This window comes from Salminus brasiliensis, chromosome 22 (assembly GCF_030463535.1).
Source record: "Salminus brasiliensis chromosome 22, fSalBra1.hap2, whole genome shotgun sequence".
NCBI classification, from domain to species: Eukaryota; Metazoa; Chordata; class Actinopteri; order Characiformes; family Bryconidae; genus Salminus; species Salminus brasiliensis.
Genome location: NC_132899.1, coordinates 30,781,160 through 30,798,966, shown reverse-complemented (window position 1 = coordinate 30,798,966; position 17,807 = coordinate 30,781,160). Strand labels below are relative to the sequence as shown.

Genomic DNA, 17,807 nt, shown 5'->3' with positions numbered 1-17,807 from the left:
AAGGTTTCTTCCTCCAGCTCTGAGGTAGTTTTTCCTTGCCACTGTCGCCGTTGGCTTGCTCACTGGGGGTCTTTGATCCTTCATGTCTTACGTTGTTCTAGTAATTATTACTAATTATGTAAAGCTGCTTTGTGATGACAACAGTTGTAAAAAGCTATACAAATAAATCTGACTTGACTTGACTCTTATAGACTAATTTCAGGTGGCTTTACAGCACGGCTGCTATTAGAATTGCAAGGTATGCAAAGCACTTCTCTTCAAGTCTATAAATAACAATGTTTCATGCAGTGTCAGAAACCGTACAAACAAGTTTATCAGAGATTACTGAACACCTCTACGCTTTGATATACAATGACATGCCCTAAGAGATTGTGGCTCTTGATACCTTTTACCAAGCTCTCAGATCCTAATTTGCTTGTTAGGGCTGAGGCTTGTTCACGGTCATTGCTCAGAAAAGGCCAGGTGATGTCAAAGCTTTATAAACACTCAAACCTCGTCCCACCATGGCTTAGCTCCTCTAAGCAGCTGCCGAGCACTCTGAACTTTAACAGAACTGATACCCACTAAGCAGGAGAAGACTGTAAGATAGCAGAGTGTTAGGGAGCTGTTTATTCAGTTACTGATGTACTTAGAGAAATAGCAGTAAACGGGAACGATGGAGGTCAAGTTGGGGTCTGGGGGACTAAGACAACTTTCAGACAGAACTGTGGGTAGGATTGCTAGATCAGACCAGAACCCCTGTTTGACTGTAAAAGACCTTCAGGGACATTGATCAGACTCTGAAGTGGTGGTGCACTGTTCTACTGTGCAGACATACCAGCACTAATATGGTCTTCATGGAAGAGGCCACTTTCAGGAAATCACGCCACATTTTATTTACTTAGATACGCTCTTATGGGGCTGAATACAATCAAACACTCCACACAGCCATGTTCTCACATATAGTGCAAAGCCTTCCTAGAAGAGTAAACACTGTTACTTTAGCAAAGGGGGACAACCATTTTATTAGTACCCTTGATTGTGGAAGAAATCCTGGACGAGTAGATGTCTATAAACTTTTGGACAGTGTATATACATTTGGGGACAACCGCTCAAGTAAATGCATTCGGCTATTTCAAGTTGCACCCATTGCTGACACAGATGTGCAAATGCACACATACACATAGCTTGTTTAGTACCTGTAGAGAAGTTCATGAACCTTTGGCACCATGCTGCCCAACGCCAGGCATGGGCTAGAAGGGTATAAAGACCCCCCCCCCCCCCAGCAGCTGAACTGTGTTCTCTGGAATAAGGGATGATGGTGCTTCATCCAATATTTTGGGATTAGTTGGACCAACACTCCCATCCCTGAATGCACCTCCAAAATCTAGTGGAAAGTCTTCTTTCCTGGACAGATGAGACAGTTACTCCAACAAAAGCAGGAGAAACTCTTTTTAATAACCTTGATTTTAGAAGAAACAACAAATTAGCAGGTGTCCTAATACTTTTGTCAATTTAGTGTGCGTAAGAGTAATGTGTCCCATTCAAATATGAGAAAGCCACAGCCTCTACGTTTGCTGTCAGAGTGCTAGTATCAGCTGACATGGGCCTAAGATTCCTGCTGATGAAATTCCACAGAGAATTTCCTGCCCAAATCGATGGATAAGGGACAGACTGTGGAGGCCCCAGATTGAGAAAGCATGCGACCGCTTACTTAACCAAATTACTTATTCCAATGAAACAGCAATGGACGAGACAGGGGCCTGAAACTCACCCACACACACACACAGCGCCTCTCGCTTACACAGAAGACCCATTGAAGCCAGTCCTCCACTCCCCCCACCTCGTGTTACATCATTGAGCATGGCCTGGAATCCTGGATTACCTCACAGCGCTATACGCCCGGACTCGAGCGCTGCTGCTGTTGGAAGTGTACGGCGGTGGTTACATGGCGACGGTTAATAATGCCCAGAGGCACAAAGGGGTAAAGACACACACACACACAGAGACAAACACCTGCAGTCTGAACAAGCAAACACTCGTACACAACCACCCCATCATGCCCCATCCAGCTGAGCAGCAGGATCATCAGTAAGCCAATGAGGAGAACAGGAGCCAATGAGGAGCAGCGTAAATTCCAGCGTCAGGACAAGAGAAACAGAAAGCATAGCAGACCAGAAATCCCACATGCAAATGTGCCGGACTGAAACCAGCCCTGTTCACTAGAGCGCTGTGAAAAGAGTCAACCGGGAGTGTTTTTGAGCATACTGAAGTGAATCGCCGCTTCTCTTCATGATGACACTCTTCCTTTCTACATTAACGATCAAATCAATACCTATAAGACGGGCTCAGAGTGGCTCAGCGGTCTAATGCGCTACCACCATGACCCTGAGAGAGTCTGAGAGTGCACAATTGGCTGTGGTGGAGCTGGGGACCTGCCCCTTTTCTCCGAGCGTCTCGGCTGCCAGGCAAGAGGTGGTTGCTAGTGCTAGGGGGAGCGACAAATGGGTGAATTAAGTGGCAGAACCAAATTGTTAGAAAATGGAAAAGAAAAAGACAAACGAACGAATAATAAATAAATATCTATAAGAAATTTGATTTATCTGGCCATGGGGGGGCTATTGCACGAGAGGGTCCTATGCAAATTAAGCAGTGTGGACATAGGATTGGGTGATATGTATGGGTATGGTGTATAGTCACTACTATCAATGCTATGAGTACGATATTCAGTACTGAGTACAATGAGCACTATAAGTAATATCAATGCTGAGTATGATATGTATCAATACTGATTACTATGAGCACTACCAGTACTATCAGTACTATGAGTATAATATTTATCAGAACTGAGTACTATCACTTATCACTAACACTTTCACTACTTGAAGCACAAGTATTAGCTAGCAGTACTATCTGTACTATCATTATTTATGAGTATCATTAGCAGTATGACACTGTTCACCCTGTCAGTACTAACCATACTGGAATATAGAACCTGGCCTACTGGTGGGCCATCACTAGTTCAAATTTTAATTAGATGTAGCGCTCATGGTGGAGGACCATCCTCAGCACAGCACCGACACTGAGATAGTAGCGGTCATGGTAGTGTGAGCTGCCCTGTGCTCATGATTTTCCAGTGAAAGGACCAGTGACTAATGGGGACTATCTTGAACACAGTGTATGACTTGGCAGAAGTGTACCCTCCCTGACGTAACGTCCTGTTTTGAATGGCACGACTCTGCTGGAGCGCTCTTCAATATGCGGGGGCCTTGGGTTTCACATCAGCCCACCAAAGTTAGCTTCTGAAACGAGGAAATGGACAACACACCAACTGAAAAAGGATGTTACATAAATGACACTTGACACAGAGTGTGAGACTGCCCCCTATAAGAAGCTTGACTCCAAACTTGTTTTTCAGTCCAGATGCAAGTTTAAGTCCTAGGGCCTGAATGCTAAGAGCTAGCGGCTAGCCTCAACTAGTCAATCAAACCACAACAGTCTTGTCAATGTCACTTCTCACTAATGACTGCTCACGGCAAGAAAGAAATGGAGCAGAAGACGAGCACAATAAACCAGATGAGCCAAAAAAATGCTGATCGTCCACCTGCCAGACAGGGGTGGTGCAATCAGTCAACTGATCCATGCTAGAGATAAATATAGACTTTCTGAGGTTGTTTCCCTTGTTAGAGTCAGCGAACTGAATTTGTCATGTTTGTTTTTCCACCAATAAGATGAAATTATCAATAATACCAAAACCAAAAACAATTATTTGGGAGCCTCAAGTGGTCCAGTGAAACAAGGCGCTGTTAATATAACCTAAAAATCTTAAACTTGCCTCAATTCGTGTTGAGTGGCACATCATCTCAGAAGTGGATATACTTTATGGAAATATCTCACACTTCTGTCCTTTTTTAAGTACTTTTGGCTGAACAGCTAAACCTGGTGTTAAATAAACATGGTGTCTGATGTTTGCTGCTGTGCACTGGAGCGACAAGGCTAATGTAGCTAAGTAGTGGAAGGTTATAGCACACCAGTTAGATTAGATTCAAATTAGCTACTTCAATAGATACTACTTGGTAAAGGATGCGTTCAGTTGTAAACACTGCTTATGGATTATAATAGTCTCTTTATATATAAAACTGTTCCGTTGAAGCATCTTAAAGATCACAAACCAGTAGAAAAGTGCCTTCCAGGTGGTTGCTACGGTACTTCAAGTGGTTGCTAGGGTGTTGCTAAGTGGCTGCTGGTGTTTTTAGTGTGTACATTAGTTATGCTTTCACATTTTCAGTAGATTTTGAGTAGACAGAGTTGATGTAGTACGTAAACCCACCACTTGGTCACATTTTAAATGTCATTGTTGTGATGTCACAAATACTAATTTACATATACCCGCCCATTCACACTGAAGCTGCAAGGAGTGTTTCAGCCCAGAATGCTTTTGTAAATGAGGTGCAGCACGTGGCCAATCAGGGCTGAGATCGTTTGCACATATGGGCTTTAAAGCCAGAAAAACAATAATCCTCACGGTCAGGGCGGATTTCAGGATCCTCGTCGAAACTGAAACTGCAGGGACTCCCGACTGGGTCAGGGTTTGGGTTAGACAAGCAACTGTGTGACTCACTGCCACACCCATTAGTCACTCAGTTTCACTGGATTTATAAAAAATAAAAAAGGCCTTTTTTAAACACATGCTTTCAGTTCAGAGGGTGAAAGGTCACTAAAGGGCTCTAACCATTCTTCATTAAAGGGGAACTCCAGCTATTTTCCAAATGTCCTCATAACTCAGCGATTACGCTGAACGCATTCAGAGTGGGGGTTTGGTGTGAAATTGTGGTTCATTGCAGAGAAAACGACTGACTCAGATTTCTTCATAGAGGTGGTGAATGGAACCAGGTATCAGTCGCCATGACCACAACACAGATAATGCCTTTTTACTGACTATCCAGATCTCAAAGCCCTGCAGAATTTCTGAACCGTTGGTGGCCTTTCCCTTTAAATGTGTGCTTTCCCTTTAAACAGAGGGTCAACAAACGGGTAAACGGCCTCATATGTACGAATATAGAAGGCCAGTGTCAGGCCCGAGTCCAAACGACCCCAATATAACATGCAAATTATACTACAGCACCTATTACAGCACACAAAGCCCTCCTGCTTCAGGTAAAGGGCTTGCATCACAGAAAGCCACATAATTTAAAAGGGCCTGTATATAAAAAAAAAACACTTAATTTAAAGGGCCAATATCACAAATGGCCCATTTCACAAAGAAACACTTATTTAAAGGGCCCATATTTATTTAAAGGGTCCGTATCACAAAGGGCCCATATCACAGAAAACCATGTAATTTAAAGGGCCCATTTCACAAAGAAACACTTATTTAAAGGGTCCATATTTATTTAAAGGGTCTGTATCACAAAGGGCCCATATCACAGAAAAAACACTTTATTTAAAGGGTCCATATTCATTTAAAGGGACAATATCACAAAAAATCACAAAGGGCCAATTACACAAAAAAAAACCCATTTAAAGGGCCCATATCACAGAAAACCACTTCATTTAAAGGGCCTGTAATAATTTAAAGGCCTTGTATCACAGATAATTCCATTTAAAGGGCCCATATGTGACAGACAGCCGAACATTGCCCACTTGCACCTTTTAGCACCTTTTAGTCCATATATGAAAGGTAAGCTGCAAAAAGAGCTAGGTTTGAACTGGTCGCTTCTGTGCTACGACCCTCCTTGCCTGCCCGTCCATTCAGACCGTCCATTCAGACTGGCCCTTGAAACCAAATAAGGGTCCTATGTTTGCTCCAGAAATAGGTCCTGGTACATTCTGGCACCCTGTGTCCATTCAGGTCCAGTACAACTGCATAAGAAGTGGCTCCATTCTGCTAATTTCTATCATACAGTGCATAATTATGATTATGTAAGTGACCGGCCATGACCGCCCCAGGGATCTCTCAGCTCCACACACACACACACACAACAGAGCCGCAACTGTCCAAAGCAGAGACTAAGCGTCTATGGCTCCCTACGATGTTTATAACTAATTACTAAGCATTAATGACCATCTTCCACACACACACACAGTATGTCCAAAAGTTTGTGGACACCTACTTTTTCAGTGTTTCTCATAATATCCAGGGGTTAATAGGGGTTTGTCCCCCTTTGCTGCAGTAACAGCCTCTACTTTTCTAGGGAAGAACTTTTGTAGGTTCTTCAATCCGAAACTGGAGGAACCGTATCCCTAACAAAACAAGGGTTCTCAGTCCCAGACCGTTTCCTCTGTTGTAACATATTTTAAGGACTTTATGGTCAATGGATGAATCAAGTCAGGGATGTGAGATCAGGCTGCAACACTGTGGCTGACCAGGAGACACAACCTGATTAGGGTCTTTAAAAAATCTCTACACCTTAAGAGCCTCAAACTGAAGAACCCTTTAATGAAGAACCTCATGCACATTAAAGGGGCCATATGCAAGATTTTACCAGTTATACTTTTCCCCTGAGGTCCACCTAAAGCATTAATATGTGGTGCAATTAAACAGACTGTACCTTTAAGAAAGATGTATGTAAATTAGCTGCATTCTGACTGGCTGCCCTCTACTGTGCCTCTTCCAGAACCGCAGCCCGGCACAAAACACTCAGTTCGGTTGAATATCCAGCCACTCCACTGCTGTAGGGTGAGCAGTGGGCTATATGGAAATATCATTTTTGTGACATCACAAATACAGTGAATGTGAAACAGTCAAAAGCACTGAGCGGTTTATGGACTAACCTTTGACCGCTAGTTTCACTTCGTTCTACCGTCTGTTGCTTAGTAACAAAGAGACTCAGGTTGCATTCTGGTTCACATTCAGTTCACTAGAAATGACCAGTGCATTGTGGGGGATTGTAGTGCCCTCAAAATCACACTCGAATTCCACTTTACTATTCAGACACTGACTCAGTGGGGCCCTAATACGTGAACGTGAACAGGGAGCCATTCCAGTCACAGCCACAGACCTCTTTTTGAATGAGGCGGAATTAAGGGTGACCAATCAGAACAGGCCTCATTTGCATACATCAATCTTAAAATACTTTTAAGTTGTATGTAATACAGGATAGAGAACGAGGCTGCTGCAGTATGTAAACACTGTTAAAGGTCCGCCCACTCGTTTGTTTTTGTTATGTCACAAAGACTGGGCTGACATATGCCCACCTTTTTGGCCTGTGCTAATAAACACTTAAAAGGCATAAATATGGAAAATGAAATGTGTCCCATTATATATAAAATATTAATGTGTTATGTAAATACTGTAAAAGGTCCACTGTTATAGGGTTTTTGTGATGTCACAGAAACTTACACGTAAATGCACACTTAAAGGGCTAATACTATATTAATGGATCCTTTCTGGCTTGTTTTTTTTTATTAAAATAATTTGATATAGTATGAAGACCCAGTCAATGGTCCACCCAGGCCATACATGACAAAACCTCAAAAAAAAGTCGCCTGCAAATTTATAGTTTTTGTGATTTCACATAAAAAAAACTTACCTAGTTGGCCTGTGTATGGACACCCTCACTTTTCTAACTTTTATTTTTAATAAACCTACATTTGCTGTAGAAGGTAAGCACTGTTAAAGTGGCCTGTCTTGAATCTGAAGAGGTTTTGTGATGTCACAAAATCTAGCTAACTCAGATCTGCCTATATGGACGTGAGCTGTTTAGCTCCACCCATTCCCACCATTCTTCCTTGGACCCTTGGAGGGCCATGAGGTCCACTTGTAGCCCCTCATTCGTGGGTAAAATGCATGGGAAATGTGGGACATGGGCCCTTTAATGTGACATGGTTAACAACAGGTCTACAGAAGTTTTAACAACAATAGGCCGCATCTAGGTCTAGCCCACCTTCTAATACACACCACACACACATACAAAACCACATCCTCACCTCTCTCTCTCTCACACACACACACACACGGCTGCAGGGTCTGCCGGCCCACTGAATGAATCGTGTGAGCTTGCATTAGCATAAGCTGACCTACATATCCGGGACTCCTGCACACTGTGCCCGCCGGACTGAATGGCACCTCACCACCAGAGTGCCACCCTTGGAAAGCGCATTGCCATGGAAACCAAAACTTCAGTGGCGGACTTCCAGAGGCGCCCCGGCTTTTCCACACACCCAGAAGAGCTGGAATGCCGAAAAGGCCTGTTTTCCTGTATGAAAGCCTTGTTACTTTTACATGAAACCCCCACAGACGGGGCTTTAACACATCTGTGAGACTGTGGGAACATAAATGACCTGTCCTAATTCTGAGATTTGAGCCCTGCTGGGTTCTTGTGCAGCTTTTTTGTGAGAAATTTAACCTGAAAGAGGATATTTTCCATAGTTTGACACCAAAACAAAACTTTTTGTGAACTTTTTAAAGTAAATTAAGGGCCCAAATGCACAGTGTGTGATAGAGAGAGTGGGGAATAACAGTAAGCTAAAGTTTAATCCATGTTTAACCAAGTTTTAAGATAAATATCGTGCTAAATATCTGGCTTCTTAGTGGAACCCCCCGTTCCACCTTAAATGGTGCCGTTTGCACAGTGCTGTTTAAGGTGGAGCAGGATATTCGACTAAGAGGTCGCTGCAGCCTCCACCTCCTCCACCTCCTCCACCTCCTCCTCCTACCAAAACAATAACACGACTGCATCCACAGTGAAAGCCTACCGTGCAACAAGTGCCTCCCCGTCCCCTCCGTCAAAGCTCCCGGGTTCCCAAACCTCTACCCTCCTATAAGGAGAGGAAATCTGAGAGGTCGCTCGTGCTCCGCGCTCCTGGTGTCTGTACGGATGCTCCTTAGAGCTCAGGCGGCGAGAAGTCCCTCCTCCTCCTGGGGGAAACTACAGGTAGCTAGCCTGGCCGGGGCCTGGAGAGGGGAGGGGCGTGGCCTGAGGGGGGGCGTGGTCGCGGGGAGGTTAACTCTCTCAGGGCTGGTTTGACCAGTCTGTCCACCTTAAGTAACACCATAAACACCATCAACACCATCAATACTATCAACACCATCAGCACCATCAATACCATCAATACCATCAACACCATCAACACCATCAACACTATCAACACCATCAACACCATCAATACCATCAATACCATCAACATCATCAATACCATCAACATCATCAATACCATCAACACCATAAACACCATCAACACCATCAATACCATCAACACCATCAATACTATCAACACCATCAATACCATCAACACCATCAATACCATCAACACCATCAACACCATCAACACCATCAATACTATCAACACCATCAGCACCATCAATACCATCAACACCATCAACACCATCAATACTATCAACACCATCAACACCATCAATACCATCAATACTATCAACACCATCAATACCATCAACACCATCAACACCATCAATACTATCAACACCATCAACACCATCAATACTATCAACACCATCAACACCATCAATACCATCAATACTATCAACACCATCAATACTATCAATACTATCAACATCATCAATACCATCAATACCATCAAACACCATCAATACCATACAATACAGGACTCTAGTACTAGTACCTGAGTACTAGTTCTTACATTTCTGATACTTTTATGCTATTTAAAACTGATAAAAAGTATAAAGGACTTTTATTAAGAAATAATTAGACTGTATTTAACTCTAAAATGTGTAAAAGTTTTTACAGTAAGGGATGTAACATCACAGCGTAGCATCACTAGCGTATTAGCTTGGCCAGGGGATCGTTTTTTGTTTTTAAATATATGACAATATTATACAAAAATAAAAATAAAAAAATAAAAATGAAAACATTAAAATAGTTTAACATTTTCAAACGTTCAAAAGTCAAATATTATAATTAATATTTGTTTGTCATATTAAAAAATTATAAAGTATAAAATAATAGAACTTAAAAGAATGTATATTCTGTTATTTAATTATTTATATTATATTTATATTATATTATTTATGATAAACATATATACACATAATTTTTTTTTCTGTGAAGAATTTGGTCCCTATTGTATTTTGATTCAAATATTTCAAATATTATACCTTAGATTTTTATAAGATTTTTAGAATCCTTACATTGCCCATGTATTTGTATGCTATATATAATTTTTTTCTTATTTGTTTTTGTTTATGTAAAACTGAAAAGAAATAAATGAAAAGAAAAAAAATGATTTATCAAAAAGTTACTCCAGGAAATCAAAAAATGTAATTTATTTAGTCAGCATAATTTATTTTATTATAAATTAAGAAAATGTTTTTATAATTACATTTTATTTTTAATTAAAATTAAATATAAATGTTTTTTCCCCAAATCAAAATGTGCTTTATTTTTTACTGCCTCTAAAACATCTTCTATTTTTGATGATGTCACCATGCACCAGCGGGCAGGTGTATTATTAATTATGTAATATTAACCAATAATATCACTTCCCCCTTCACATTCCCCTCCCATATAGTGCAAAACACTCAGCTAGCTAAGAGGCCGTCCCTGATTTCAGATCTCAGAAATTAGCTACATAATTATTATTATGATTATGATTATTGATAATTTATCTGTAAATGAATTAATTTTAACCATATCCTTTTCTTCTTACAGCAACTGTGGATTCTTTAATTGAATTAGCGATTAGTGCTCCATCCCCCAGGAATAATTAGCATTATTAGAATAAAAAATATTATTAAATGTAAAAAAGATAAATAATTGAGTTTCAAAAAAGCTTTTAATGGATAACTATGATATACTGTTTTTTGCTAACAATCTGAAAAAAAAGTTTAGAGTCAGTTTAGAGTAAGTTTAGAGTCGGTTTAGAGTCGGTTTAGAGTCAGTTTAGAGTAAATTTAGAGTAAATTTAGAGTCGGTTTAGAGTCGGTTTAGAGTAAATTTAGAGTCAGTTTAGAGTCGGTTTAGAGTAAATTTAGAGTCAGTTTAGAGTCGGTTTAGAGTCGGTTTAGAGTAAGTTTAGAGTTGGTTTAGAGTCGGTTTAGAGTCGGCTTAGAGTAAATGTAGAGTCGGTTTAGAGTCAGTTTAGAGTCGGTTTAGAGTCGGTTTAGAGTCAGTTTAGAGTCGGTTTAGAATCAGTTTAGAGTCGGTTTAGAGTCAGCCTGCTGTTAGCGATGCTGAGATGGCAGTAAACAGTAAGCCAGGCTCCTCGGCTCTACGCTGGACTTTAAAGTTACTGTGAAAACTGTGAGAAAAGGCACAAATATCTTGTAGAGTAGACAAGACAGTGATAAGTCAGCGAGTTTCTCTGGGCACTGTGTGTGTGTGTGTGTGTGTGTGTGTGTGTGTGTGTGTGTGCGCGTCTCATAGCATTAGCCCAACCAAGCTAGTCAGGGAGAAAAGACAGCCAGGCCATTCACATGTAGATTACTTTGGCTCTGCGCTGCAGCAATTAAAACGGAGGCTTTGTTAGCCCGGGCGTTCGATCAGAGCACAGAAATAAGTGAACCATGATGATCGTGGAAAAGTAGCTGCTCTCACGTCCTGCACACAGTTCCTGAAGTTCTGAAAATGTTAAAATGCGCTATCAGTAAAGCGCAGCAGCGTGGCTGGAGTAAATGCAGGTTAGTTTGGTGAACCTTACAGATTCTGCAAAACACAAATATAAAATATAAAATATAAATAAATAAATAAATAACTTGCATTCTGACGGCAAGACATGGATCCTTTCGACTTGTCTCAATTTGCTACCAGTAGCATTTCAACTAGACATAAATATATGATTCAATATCATGATACATCATCAAATCTAACCTAATCTAATCTAATTTATTTGTATAGCGCCTTTTACAGTAAGTGGACAAGAGATCAACAAATCATAATAACCTAAACCCCTGGAGTAGGGCATCTATGAGTGGCTCAGTGGTCTATTGCCCTGCCACTATGGCTGCGAGTTTGAATCCCGAACCATGCTGCTTTGCCATCAGTGGCCGGAGTCCAAGAGAGCACAACTGGCTGCGCTCTCTCTCCAGGTGGGTAGATGGCCCTCTTTTGCTTTATTGCTCTTAAGCGGTGTTGGCACAGGCGTCTGTTAGCTGGTGAAAGGAGGCAGAGGCTGCCTTCACATGTACCCTTACCCTTCTAGTGTTGGGGGGCGTTGCTAGTGCTAAGGGGAGCTACGAACAGGTGGGTTAACTGGCCGAACCAAACTGGGAGAAAAGGGAGAAAATCTGTCAAACAAAAATAATTGGGGTAAGAGACCTAGACTCCCTGGCCACATTCCTGGTCACAGGCTCCAATTGACACCTCTTAGCACAACTATGACCAACATTAAAAGGCCCTCGCTGAAATGAATATCAACAATTACATAAATAAACTTCCACCCTGAAGCAAACAGCTTTGTAATGGATAATCTTAAAGGCCACCACTAAAAGTTTAGATTACAATCATTTGGCAGTGCACCCACCCGTTCCTAAGTCCCCCTAGCACTAGCACTAGCAATGCTCCCAACATTGTGCTCTCTCAGACTCCAGCCACTGATGGCAAAGCAGCATGGTTCTGGACTCGAACTTGCGTCCCCCGGGCCATAGTGGTAGCACATTAGACCACTGAGCCACATGAAGCCCCTCACTGTATTATTATTTTTTTGTGGTGATCTACAATGATCAATCATTTCAAACACCTCCAACACAGCTGGTAAACATCTGGGCATGATAAATCTGAGATATTTTCTTTGTGTAAGTGTAGGTGCTACCAAAGCAGGACCTCAGAACAGGTCAAGTCTTGTGACTGCACAGCCCTCATCGCCTCCCCGTCACCGCAGGCTTTATTACTCTTGAATGTGAGTCATTCCAAGAGAGCACCACCTCACTGAGCTGAGCTTAACACGCTACAGGCTTCCCAACAGTGATCTGTGATTTGGTTGAGTACAGCACCTCACAGTGGCCATGCATGGCCTTTCATCAGCAGAAACTCAGGGCACTCCAAAATCTGTGGTTCCTAATTGTTGAGCTAGACCAATGGCCCCCCTAGAGGCCTGTTGTCCAGCATGTTCATTGTTTTCCCTGCTCCCGGAACAGCTTAGCCAACTAATTAACTCATTAAAAAGTCTTTACCAAGTTGAAATGAGTGTGTCAAAGCAGGGAAAAAACAAGACCAGGGTTGGAGCCCACTGTCCTAGCTATGAAATCAAGCCTTTCAGGACTTGAAGAGGACATGTTAGAACACTAGAGTTTCTTAACTCCAGTTGGGACCATCTACCCTGATCCAACTCCTCAACTAGTTTGCTCTTGAGCTGGAGTAGTTAGGATATGTTACAGCATGGAAAACACAAGCATGTGCAAAGACATTCCAGGACCAGGATTGGGAACATGAGCACAAATTGCAGAAGTGTTTTTACCTTTTCTGGAGGAGCATCTGGCACCCCTGTGGGAGATCCAGGAGTTTGCTCCGTTGCAGAGACCAGACTGGTAGTGGGTAAAGAAGAACCAGGTGAGATTGGTGGAACTTCTGCCTCAGTGTCTGTAGTCTCCACGGAATTGTTCACTTCACCTATCGACTCATAAATACCATGTTCCTTAAGGTTCCATATTTTCAGGTCCCAACCGGCTCTTTTGAGCATTACAATATCTTCATCTATGTCCACCGAAGAGTTTTTAGGGGATTGGGCCTCGCCACTCGCTGAGCTAGGTTCTGTTTCTTTGCCGTGTGAATGGACAGTAAGGAAGTGTGGTGGAGAGACGGCGTATGGGCTTTCGTCCTCTTCAAAAGCAGAAGAGTTTGCTGGGCCCCCACGGGAGTCATCCACCTGGGGTTTATCAACGTGCAAGTCGTAAGGTTCAGGGTCTGGCCCAGCTTTCGCCTCAGATGCCTCCAGCTCACATAACCTGTTGTCATACAGATCTTGCGGGATGATGAACGTTGAGATCCTGTGGCCGTCCTTCTTTACATCTCTCCTGATGGACTTAGGGTCTCGAATGGTTACCTCCGAAGAATCCCCTGTAGTAGGAGGTGCCGTTTCAGAGGAAGGCGTTGCTGTTTTTGAGGGATCCTGCCCACCTTCTGCTGCTGAAGGCTCAGGGGGCAACTCTGTTACATACTTGGCTGGGATGAAGAAAGGTTTGGTGGTCTCGTCTTTACGCACATGCCACCAGTGGTCGTTGGTCTTGGCCACCAGCACATAGCGCTCGTTGGGTTTGATGGACACCTGGTTGCCATCTCGAGCTGTGTACTCGTACTGGAAGTTCACCTGCACCACCTGTAAAACTGACATTGTTCCCAGCGCTCCGTGTTCCCAGGTCAAGGCTCACAGTGGATCATCATTGGAGCTGTGGATCAAGAACAAGAAGATATTTGAACACTTGGCGTTAAACTGTTCGCTTCACAAACTGGATTTATCGACAGGTTCTAAACTTCTCATGCATCTAAATCCACTTAGGGCAGGAGTGGCCAATTATGGTCCTTGAGGGCTGGATTCCTGCAGTTTTGTGCTTTGCCTGATTCAACTCACCTGTCAATTGTCTGCTTTAGTAGGTCTGTTGCCGACCCCTGACCCCTGGGGCATACAAGTACAGGAACCCAAAGGATACAAGCTGAGTTTAGAAATGTAAGGCATGTTTTATTTGACTCTTGCTTTTTAATTGGATGCCTTGTGTCAAATCAATCATGTCTTCCTGTCTTCTGAGACTATTTGGTTTACTTAACAAACCAGGGCAGATGTTGGTTCAACTTTCTCGGACCAAGAGTGCTGACCCTGGATCACTTTTTGCTATTTACATCCTGAAGATTACCGCGAAACAGGTAGGTAGGACCTCACCTCAGATCAGTGCCCAGGTCTTTTCAGAGAACAGGAATGTAGACGGACAAGGGGAACAGCGAGGCTGTTGTTGGAGCTACTTCAAATGCCGTGGGGTAAGAAAAGGGAGAGGCCAACTATGTGACAGTTCATCAACACAAACCTACTGTCTACGAACATGAAGAACCGGTTTTCCAGACACAGATTAAGCCTAGACCTGGACCAAACAGCATTTTTCTGAAATTGCCTAGAAGCACCAGGAGTCTCGAAGCAGAACAGTCCCTCACAGTCCCTCACTGTATGAAACACTGCCTTCTTCAGTCATAACTTATTACTCAACATGCTTTCTGTACACGAGCATCACAGAAAGTCACAATGAGGCCGAAGGTTTGGGATGCTTATTGTGCAAGCCCTTTTTCCATTTGACCGAGTGGTTGGTTGAGTTGCTACGTCAAGTCCAGTCAACTGGGTTTGGAAATGAGGGCAACAGAAAAGACCGGGGAGATGCCTACAGCTTTGCATTAGTGCAGCATAGCACAGGCACGTTTGTTGTACCGTACCAGCGACAGGAAGTGAATGCAGTCTGCAGGAACGCCTGTACAAAACCCCAAGCCCATAGAGAAGTTTAGGCCCTTGAAATAGGGGAAATGTAGTCACAACCCACAGAACAGGAAAACCTTCAGCTGTCTGCTGTACAGCATCAGCCAGTGTGATATACTGCAATCTCGGATTCCCATATAAGGATCGCTCTGGCTGGGCTGAGTAAGAAGTTCCCCAATTGTCAATCCTCACGCCAGCCAAACAAAAATACACAGTGCATAGTGGATGCAGTTTCATGAGAACATGAAACGAGTACTCATGGAAATCTCTAGGCATGTAAACGGTGGCACCTCAAGATGGTGTACGAGAAGGGAAGGCGAACGGAAGAATTGAGGAGGCGGTGCTTTAGTTAAGCCCATGTTCTGGACTGATACCACCAACATCAGGTGGCTCACAGCAAGTCCAGCCCAGTGTATCTTTGACAGTTGCCACTATGCATGGTTTAAAGCTGTCCACAGACGGTGTATCTAGTACTGGTTGATGACACTAACTCCCCAGTGCCATTAAGACCCTCCCAAAACAACTTCATTGACTCCAACTATGGTCACGGCTATGCTCATACCATTGTTCTATCAATCTACTACAACCAGGCATGGTTGGGTGGCCAAATCCAGCTGATCATCATGACTTCCCGACAACTTTCGGTAATCCACTCAAGGCAACGTCAAGAAGGCATCACCGTATGACCCAGGAACAAACCACCGCACACTTCAGATGCCTACTAATCGCACAACATGACCAGACATCAGACTTGCGTCAGGGTTGTAGGCTGAAAATTAAAGCACAATGATGGCAGGCCTACCTACAGCAAGCGAGATGGCAGTGTAAACTTCTCCTTTTGGCCCACAGCACTGCAGAAGCAGGTGTTTTCATCACGTCAGCCTCCCTTCCCCCAGGTTTTCGCTGGTGGTTCTCGTAGAGCTTCACGTTTCACACAGAAAACCTTTGAACTGTAGCGCTCAGCACAGCAGCGAATGTGAGAAGGGAGGCGGCTCATGCTGCAGGACGGGTTTGTGGGTGTGTGTATGCGTGTGTGTGAGAGGGAGGGCGTGTTGACAGCGCGAAGGAGTGTTTCAGGAGATGCTAGACTGTCCGCTGGGAGCTGACATGCTCTGGCAACAACAGCAACAGAGCAACAGAGCTTCGGGAGAAGTGGAAAATGTGAGGAGGAGACACTTGGTGAATGAAAGAGGAACAGGGGAGGTGCTGGGTGGATGAAGAAGGATTAATGCTGTGGTTTCTATTCCAAACCACCACACAGTGGCAACACCCACACAAACCCACATTGACAGCGTGTATTTGTAGCGCAGCTGTACCTTCATGAGCTATTTATGATGTGTGACTCAACCAGCGAAGGTCATTTTGAAGGCCATGTTACACGGTACAGTAGACATGTAAAATCGATGGTTCTCCAGCTTTACAAGACCTAACCTTCAAGTTGGCTTCCTCCGAGCCCCTGGACAGGCCCGATAACATGCCACTGTAAACCTTTCAGTGGACATAACACAGAGGAATGACTTTTCCAGTAATTGTGTTCTGCCGGGGAAAAACAACAGTAGCCTAAATGTCATCCCTGCTCAGTCCAGCACTCTGAGTTGCAGCAGATTTCCACACCGGCTCTGAAATACCTCAGTAATAACAGGCCAAGGTTCTCACAGTGGACTGCATTCATGCGGTGGGTGGGGAAGCACAATACTTCGCATCAAGCCTAATCAGGAAATGAGACTTAATCACTTTCTCACTTCTCCTCAAGCATAGAAGCGAGGAGAGCAGCTAGCATTTTAGCCAACTCAGTTTGTGGTGCGTCTTAGCCTACAGCTGCTGATGTACAGATAATGGGCTGAGGTATGGTTGGAAATCTGGGTCTGGATTCACAAAACTCAAGACAAAACGTCTGAGAAATGTAAAAAAGTTTAAAAGATAAAAAAGTAAAAAATTAATTTTATTAATTTGCTCTGGTCTGAATCAGTTATTTATTTATGTATTTTTAATTTATTTACAAACAATTATGTATTTGTTTTGTCCTGTCCTGCACCAAAGTGGTGGAACAAACTTCCCCTGGGTGTCCAAATGGTCGCTCGCTGTCCTCAAACGCCGACTGAAGACCCTCCTCTTCCCAGAGTACTTACTGTACAGAGTGTAGAGTGTGTAGAGTATTATGGTCTCCAGACTGACTTCTGTATTTAGTAGAATCTGAGCTTAGACTATTTTCTAAGTAAACGGTGAAGCACTTTTGGAAGTTGCTCTGGAGAAGAGCGTCTGCTAAATGTCTTTATTCACTCCTGCCCCAAAAAATCACATTAATGAGTTCAATTTAATTTAATTTAACCGGACTTAAAAGTGCAGGTGTGAAAACGCTCTTAGAGTGTGTTTACACTTCTCAGCTCAACTGTGCTGTGATTGCTCTGTTAGCGCGGTTAGTTAGAGTACGCCTGAATGCCTTATGAGCTCTGCTGTGCACC

At 43.1% G+C, this 17,807-nt stretch overlaps 1 protein-coding gene across 4 annotated transcripts in view; it reads right to left on the bottom strand.

Annotated features, from left to right (window-relative positions):
* The window catches only part of arhgap27 (Rho GTPase activating protein 27), a 49,637-nt gene extending 33,344 nt beyond the window's left edge, over positions 1-16,293 (bottom strand). For 3 of the 4 annotated variants that reach the window (XM_072666655.1, XM_072666658.1, XM_072666657.1), the window contains exons 1-2: positions 16,148-16,293; positions 13,351-14,278 (exon numbers count right to left, since the gene is read on the bottom strand). In XM_072666655.1, coding sequence (XP_072522756.1) covers positions 13,351-14,223 — 873 coding nt within the window. In that variant the 5' untranslated portion in view covers positions 14,224-14,278; positions 16,148-16,293. The remainder of the gene's footprint in view (positions 1-13,350; positions 14,279-16,147) is intronic. The other variant, XM_072666656.1, reaches the window with a different exon arrangement.
* Between the last annotated feature and the right edge of the window lie 1,514 nt (positions 16,294-17,807).